The 8,647-nt window shown below is 36.5% G+C and overlaps 1 protein-coding gene across 1 annotated transcript in view; it reads right to left on the bottom strand.

The window, feature by feature from the left end:
- LOC128519942 (carnitine O-palmitoyltransferase 1, liver isoform) overlaps positions 1–7,968 on the bottom strand; it is a 22,386-nt gene extending 14,418 nt beyond the window's left edge. Inside the window, exons 1-3 of the mRNA XM_053493921.1 lie at positions 7,881–7,968; positions 1,484–1,626; positions 294–433 (exon numbers count right to left, since the gene is read on the bottom strand). Coding sequence (XP_053349896.1) covers positions 294–433; positions 1,484–1,624 — 281 coding nt within the window. The 5' untranslated portion in view covers positions 1,625–1,626; positions 7,881–7,968. The remainder of the gene's footprint in view (positions 1–293; positions 434–1,483; positions 1,627–7,880) is intronic.
- Positions 7,969–8,647: the final 679 nt, after the last annotated feature.

The following is an 8,647-nucleotide window of genomic DNA, read 5'->3' as shown; positions in this document are numbered from 1 at the left end:
TTGTGAAACTGCGTTCCTCTACAGAACATGTGCAACAGAGCATGGCCTGCATGTGCGACAGAGCATGCCCTTTTTATTATTTTTACGACACTGACATCCGCTGCATTTACTGCCTCTGTGATAGCAGAATCAACAGGTACATGAACGATGGCGAACTGTACGCTACTAGTTAATCGATCACAGATGGCATCTTCCTCCCAAACAGATTTTTAAAAAAAAGTTCCAGACAGAAAAGTTCTAGTTCCTGTTGGATTTTGTCATCACTTGCAGTCTTTGGGGTGGAGGATTGTTACCTGGCCGGCAGGTGCTCCTGTATCTTAGCGATAAGGCCCATGGACGGATCCGAGCGCGTGTACATGGTGGCCAGGATGGCTATAACCACAAAGAGCCAGGAGGACGGGCTGGCAGGATAGACACCTGTAATCACATTATTCTACACAGAGAGAGAGAGAGAGAGAGAGAGAATATTATGCAAATGGAGATAAAGAGTGTCTTAATCATATTTTGTTAGACAGTTCAGACAGCATAAAGCACTGTGTCTCGAGTTAAAGAAGCCACAATCGATCAACGTCAGAAAGTATCGAATGTGAAATAATGTTTCAGTGACAGGTTAATATGCATGCTGAGGACACGCCACATTAAGCAGCATGAGCCAGCAATCACACTCATGCTGAACGAGTTAAACGACTACATACACTCCCTTCTAACGAACTTCCTTTGAAGACCAGCAAACTGCTGAGTTTAAAGGTTTTAGGTTCAAAGGTAAAAGCCTGGAAAAAAATAATCATGCTTGAGTTAAGGCAAAATGCTTTGTGAAAGTTCATATTTTAATAATAATAATAATGTCAATTTTAATAATAATAATAATAGATATTCTATATGGGGGCGTTCAAGTCAAACTTTCTGAATAACAGAACACACTTATGAGGGTTAAAAACTCCCATTATTTTTTTATATAAACTCCTGCTACATTAATGCAACAGTGCAAATGTTTTACTGCAGCTAAGAGTCATCACCGCTTTGTGCATGGAAACTCTTCTGAAATGTCAATCATTTTAAACAGACATAATTTTATCACAAGTTCCAGTTTGACTGGACCACGCCTTGTACATCATGTTGTATTATGCACTAAACGTAGAGACCTTTGACCTAGTTTGCATGAAAAAGATGTCAGGTAATGTTAAAAAACTTATACTTAAAATGTGAACCTTATTCTGTAGCGTGTTTAGATTACAAGTAAAAATCTTACTTAGTAACTAATAATAAAATAAAATAATTTTTTGTTTTTCAATTACCTTTCTTTCTTTAAAACCTGTACTTCTTAAAAAGACGATTACTTTAAGAATAAGAAAAACACCATTTTACAGTCAAGGATTTTTTTTAAATGTAAGACTGTAAACTGTTGCTTGGCCAAAATATTTAAACATTCAAGAATAAACTTTTTAAATAATTTCATGAAACTGTGTTCAAGGTTGCACAGTACCTTTAGGCGGACGACACGCTTCTTCCAGGAGCGAAGTCCGGAGAGATAAACCTGTCTCAGAGCCTCGTGAGAGAGCTGCAGGTCTATCCCCTCAGGAGTTATAGTGAACTGGAACGCTACTGCCTGATGTGCCTCGGCCATCCCTGCACAGAAATAAAAAGGGACAAAAAAAAAAATCAATTTATGAGCATTATTGTCTCTGCAGTAGCACAGCAGGCAGCTCTTTTGTGCTTCAACTGAGGAATATGGGCTTTTTAAAGTCGCATGGAGATCTTATGCATTTTCTTAATTAAAAATATTATAGTTAGGGTGACTTGTTTGATTAAAATCCAGCTAACAGACATATGAAAGAATAAAAAAAACTAATCAGGTAACTAAACTACTAGTCAGGTTTTCTAAAATTTAATTATTAACCACTTAGATAACTGTTAACTGATAACTACAGTATATTCTCCCATTTGACATCATTAATTTGTTTTATTTTTTTATTTTTTCAAAAGCAAGAACACAAGTTGCAAGTTCATTGGGAGTTAACTTGTCAGAAATAAAAAAAGGGGTTTACCCGACACCTGTATGTAGAAGGAAATAACTTCTGGCTGTGTACTATTTATACAGTAAAAAGAAAAAAAGAATTAAAAATGGTTTCAGGTTGCTGTTTTGTCCTGGTTTGAGGAGGAGTTTTTATATTTTGTCTATTGTCAGACCAGACCAAATACTTCTTCATGCCACTGCCCACCTCCCCACATACAAACCTGTTCCTTATACATAAAAAAAAAAAAAAATCTAGATTCCTGTCTGTCTGGATTACTGTTTATCTAAAGAAGTAATCTAAACCGCAGACACCTGCTTAGAATAGCATCAGATACCTGCTCTTGGCAATTCTGCTGTTCTAGTCGGTCTTCCTTAACGACTTGCTCATCACATTTGTAAAGGGTGGTCATATGAGTCAGTGTTCCAAAAATCTTAGTAAATTAGAAGTTTTTAAAATACTTAAACTCTAACTCATCAGAAGCACAAGTCTATCATTATAGGATATTCATAGAGAACATGCAGTCTTAAGGAATAGTTCTCCAGGCTCCCTAAGGGACTGTTTTTCACTCCAGGCTTGTACCTGGGGTCTGTTCTTCGTACGTCTCATTTACTACGTCTCGTAACTCATTTAGCCGGATTTGATTGTTGCAGATTTGTCCTGATCTCGGATTGTTTCGTTCTTCGATGCGCTTCTCGCATTTGCTGTCACAGCAACATATCCGTAAGCTTAAACCTGCCGTCAAGACCATTAATACAAATTCTTGTATAATGTTAATTTTGTAACACGTTAATTTTTCATAAATTAATCGATAAAATCGATAATTATCGATAATGAAATTCGTTGTCAACGAATGCTGTTATCGATTAGTTGGGCTGCTCACGTCACTGAGGAGTGCGACCAGAAGATGCACAAATATACAAAAATACACACAGATACACAACCGCTCGCGCAATGGAGGTTATAGAAGCAACTGCAGGAAAAAGCGCGCGCCCCAAGTCCAACAAGGTATGGGAGCAATTTACATTAAACGCCTCTAAGAAGACGGTAACCTGCACGCTATGCAAGACCGAGCTTTCATGGCATGGTAGTACCACAGTCATGCACGAACCCTTAAAAAGAAAACATGTTGTTGTTACGGATGGCGAAACGTCAGCAGGGTCAGTAAAAACTGTATCTCTTCATCGTGTAAAAGTTGTATAGTTTAAGTGCTTTTGTTGAAACTGTTTGCTAACTTCGGGACAGTCGCGCTAGATCTGTTCACGTGCTACTCGCTAGCATCACATTGCGCAATCACCTCATGAGCAATAGTAATTAGTTAAATGCCGCTACTTTAGATTAGCTTAAATTACACAGTGCGAATAACAGTAGAATATTAATTTTAGTGATTGTTGTGATTTTCAGCGAATGCAAATAACAGTACATTTGTGGCTATAAGCTTTTTGCTTTTCTACAGTTTTTTTATAGCTCACTACAAAGTTAACTTGTTAACTAGCAAATCTGTTTTCAAATGTAATTTACTGTGGTTTTACTTATGCATATATCATTTTATTATACAAAATTACATTATTTTAGCTGTTTATATCTTAACAACTGAATATGTCAGTGTATTTTTTAAACATATATTATAAACATTATAATGTTTTAAAAATACACTAACATATTCAGTTGTTAAGATATAAACAACTGTTAGAATCTATCTATCTATATATACTCACACACACTGTCAACTTGCCATCTGCAATTATTGTTGAAAAAAAACAAAACAAATGTTGATTTACATATTTTAAATGTCAAAATTAAAGATCATTAAACTCTATATGTGGCTTTTGCATTTTTTTAAGTTTACTTTTATAAATAAATAATACCCTGATTTATGGTTTTATATAGTTATAAGCAAAACATCAAATTAAAGAAGCGCTTAGTTTTATCCGATTAATTGGGAAAAAATAATCGTCCAACTAATCGATTATCAAAATAATCGTTAGTTGCAGCCCTACACCATACTAATACGGTGTTTGACTCCCTTTCGCCTTCAGAACTGCCTTAATTCTACGTGGCATTGATTCAACAAGGTGCTGAAAGCATTCTTTAGAAATGTTGGCCCATACTGATAGGATAGCATCTTGCAGTTGATGGAGATATGTGGGATGCACATCCAGGACACGAAGCTCCAGTTTCATCACATCCCAAAGATGCTCTATTGGGTTGGGATCTGGTGACTGTGGGGGCCATTTTAGTACAGTGAACTCATTGTCATGTTCAAAAAAACAATTTGAAAAGATTCGAGCTTTGTGACATGGTGCATTATCCTGCTGGATGTAGCCATCAGAAGATGGGTACATGGTGGTCATAAAGGGATGGACATGGTCAGAAACAACGCTCAGGTAGCCTGTGGCATTTAAACGATGGCCATTTAGCACTAAGGGGCCTAAGGTGTGCCAAGAAAACATCCCCCACACCATTACACAACCACCACCAGCCTGCACAGTGGTAACAAGGCATGATGGATCCATGTTCTCATTCTGTTTACGCAAAATTCTGACTCTACCATTTGAATGTCTCAACAGAAATCGAGACTCATCAGACCAGGCAACAGTCTTCAACTGTCCAATTTTGGTGAGCTCGTGCAAATTGTAGCCTCTTTTTCCCGAAAATCCCAGTAACTGAACAGATTGTGAAATACTTAGACCGGCCCATCTGGCATCAACAACCATGCCATGCTCAAAATTGCTTAAATCACCTTTCTTTCCCAATCTGACATTCAGTTTGGAGTTTAGGAGATAAACCCATAAATGCATTGAATCAACTGGGTCAGGGGTAGCTCAGTGGTTAAGGCATTGGACTACGGTTCGGAAGATCCCAGGTTCAAACCCCACAACCACCAAGTTGCCACTGTTGGGCCCTTGAGCAAGGCCCTTAACCCTCAACTGCTCAGATGTGTAATGAGATAAAAATGTAAGTCGCTCTGGATAAGAGCGTCTGCCAAATGACTAAATGTAAATGTAAATGTAACTGCCATGTGATTGGTTTATTAGATAATTACATTAATGGGAAATTGAACAGGTGTTCCTAATAATCCTTTAGGTGAGTGTATATAATATATAATGGAAAAGTTAATATTTTTATAATGATAAATTGGACAAAAATAATTTTATTATGACATTAAACAATATAAAAGTAAACATGTTGTATTTGAAAAAAAAATTCATATTGTTTATTTTATTCACTCATGTAATTTGTAAACCATTAACCTATGAATTTTTGTTCTAATATAATATTTGAAAGCGATTATGTAGGGGGGGGCAATTCATGGCAGGGGGCATTTCAGCGCATAACACGTGTTACAAAAAAAATTGAGCCGCTCTTTTTCCATTTCGTCAACCAATCAAAGGGGTTGTGATCAGTGTTTCTACTGTCGATGCATATCGGCTTTTAAACCAACGCAGATAATAATCCTAGACAACTCAATCCAGCTATACTAATCATCAACAACAGGTGTGCTGGAAGAACCAACTTAGCCAGATCGTAATTAGCACGATGGTCTCATCTTAGATGTGTCAGTTCATCTCGGATGTGTCAAGCGACGTACAAAGAACGGACCCCTGAGCAGTTTCAGAGGAATATTTTTTTGTTTGCGACCTACTAATTATTCAAGCATAAAAAACATCTAACTAAGGCATGCATCAGTGAAAAAGAGGTAAAGATGATGACAAATGATTAGTGGAAATAGGAATCATCAGTCACCACATGATTCAATATCACGACACCTTGGTGCCAAGTCGATTTGTATTGCGATTCTGTAAGTATCACTGTTTTATAAATATCCCATAAAAAAATGTTACAATTTTAGGACCATGAACCTTTAAAAAAAAGTTGTATCATAATTTCAAAGTTTTATACCTTAGCTTTATTCAACAGTCTTAAAAACACGAATCGAACATGAGTAATTAATAGCCTGTTCCATGTAGCATTACTTTTCTCACTTTAAAACCAAGCACAGTATTCTCAAAAAAAAAAAAAAAAAAAAAAAAAAATAACTAATTACAAATACAAGAGTTTAACATTTAACCTCAAATTAAATTAAACAAGCTACATTTTTACCAATCGACTGTATCTCGGTTATGTCATCTGCCATAATTATTATTTCTAAACAAACCTAGCAAATGATTCACTCCTAAGACGCGGGATGAAAAAGTGTGAACCGTTCAGAGCGAGCTACCTGTAGGATTATAAAGAATCTACACGTGGGGCTTCTAACACACAATTTTCAAGACTGGTGTGAACTCGTGGTGTTTTGAGACGGTGTAAGCGTGCGTAATGAGTGGAGACAAGACTAATTCACTCACAGAGTTTGGAGAAAAAGGCAGATCGGAGTTTTTTAAAATTAATGATTTTTAAAATAAAAACAAAAAAGGCATTTCATTTGTGCCACTTAAAAGCTTGTGCTCTTAGTACAGAATCGTTTCTGAAATTCAGCCAATTCCGGTCACTGGAAAAAAAGTAACACTCTTCTTCTAAAAAAAGATTTTAGACTTGCCACACAAAAAAAATCGCCAATCATAACTGAAATTATTTTTCTTACATCTCTAGTGATTAGTATACAGAATTAGTGATGCCGAGTGGTTGAGAAGAGATGAGAGGGAATGAGATTGCTGCTAAGATTATTGTTACATAAACAACCAAGTTTTAAATAGTACCTTTAGGCACTTCAGTCTGAAAACATTCACTAAAACATTTTTTTTTTCATTTAATCTAATCATTTAGTTTATTTCAACATGAAGAAAGGAGGGGGTCTCAAGATATTGTGTTTAATTGTATACCTGTTGTAATTGTGTGTTTACTGATCTAGCACTCTAGGTGTATTTTTGCCTCACATCCAGTATTCCTGGGATCAACTCCAAATCCACCAACCTAATGTGCTTCATGAAAATGAGTGAATACTGTGCAGTATGACAAAAAACAAGCTTAAGATCGCAATGACAAGAACCAAAAAAATATTGTTTGGGAACAAAAAGGAGAAAAAGAACGGTTTTTATACTTCCTCGGATGCCCAGAGTTTCTCCGTCAATAAACAAGCAGAACCGGTTGGGTTGCATTTGCTAAAGTGACGTCACACACTTGTCAATAACTAACCGGAAGTGAGACTCCCAACCATCCTGTGTTTATATTATATTAAATTAACCGTCATCACTAAACCAGGCATCTACTCCTCTGTATATAGTGACTGAGCATCTTCTTCAGTTAATACACTTAGAAATTCATAATAAACAACTTATTGTGTTTCATATTTAAGCTGCACGCGACCTTGTTGGCGGGGTTTAATTAACAAACATTTAGCATTCCGCTAACACATAAGCGGCTCCGGGTAAGACTAGGCTTCTGAATTAAATACCAGAAAGACACCTAGTATGGTATTCGCAAAGAAAACCATATATTTTAATAAATATTTTTTTAAAATATATTTTTCATATATATATATATATATATATATATATATATATATATATATATATTTAGATGATGCTTTGCGGATTTTGATCCTACCCGTATTCCAATACATTCTGCTACGATTGTTTGACAGTATTAATTTATAAACGGTGATCCAATCATCCTCTGGGATGTAACATTCACCAGCAAACCAGAAACAAGGAGGCGGGCTTTTCGGAAAACCGGTGTGAAAAAAAAAAAAAAAACGATGCCGCGAGCTGATGTAGAAAACCAGCTAGCATACCGGCTAACAAGCCTGACAACTGCCCTACGCGACTCATCAACAGTCACACAGCATTTACCGACTTTTTTAATTTCTACAGCCACGACGATGAAACCCTTGTTTTTTGGTGAATAAAACGTTTCCATCATTCCTACCTGATGTTTATAAAGATGAAGCCGAATATTCACGAATTTACGTGGGCGCACGCGCACCGACTGGACCTCGACGACGAATGAAGGCTCCTTCGTTCGTAGTGTTATTCCTTCGTCAGCGCGCACGCACGTGATTGGTCGAGTGCTCGAGCATCCATGACAGACTGACCAATCAGAGGACGAGCTATTGATGCGGCTCGCAAAACGCGGAAGTGCCTTTTTTTCTTATGTTTTTTGTTCTGGTACGTTCATTATTTTTTATAATTGGGAATCTAGATCTAAGATTTTCTACATCACATTTTTAATAAAGAATGATTCGTTATGATTTATACACACTTGCACTGCAAAACTTTGCATTCCCTACAAGTGATAAATGAAATGACTGGGTGTTGATAAGCTGCTCTCTCTTTCTCTGCTTCTCTCTCTCTCTTTCTGTCTCTCTCTTACTTTTTCTCTGTCTCTTTCTCTCCTTCTCTCTCTCTTTCTCTGTCTTTCATTCAAGAGCACCTCATGTATCTTCTGATTGACCCTCTTCCAGTAAATAATCCAATAGATGCCCTAAAATTATAAACATCCCAAAACCATATTAAACATCTGCTGATTTAGTATACAATCTCAAATGGATATTGTAAATTCGTTCCTAAGAACGTCTGCTGTAATCATGAATACTGTCTCATGCTCATCCCAGAATTTTTTATTCAGAACTGAACATCCTTTCAACACACTTAGTACTGTTTGCCTTCATACAAGGAGCATTCAAGTCAAAACAG

Source organism: Clarias gariepinus, chromosome 4 (assembly GCF_024256425.1).
Source record: "Clarias gariepinus isolate MV-2021 ecotype Netherlands chromosome 4, CGAR_prim_01v2, whole genome shotgun sequence".
NCBI lineage: Eukaryota > Metazoa > Chordata > Actinopteri > Siluriformes > Clariidae > Clarias > Clarias gariepinus.
This window is presented reverse-complemented; position numbering and strand designations above follow the sequence as displayed.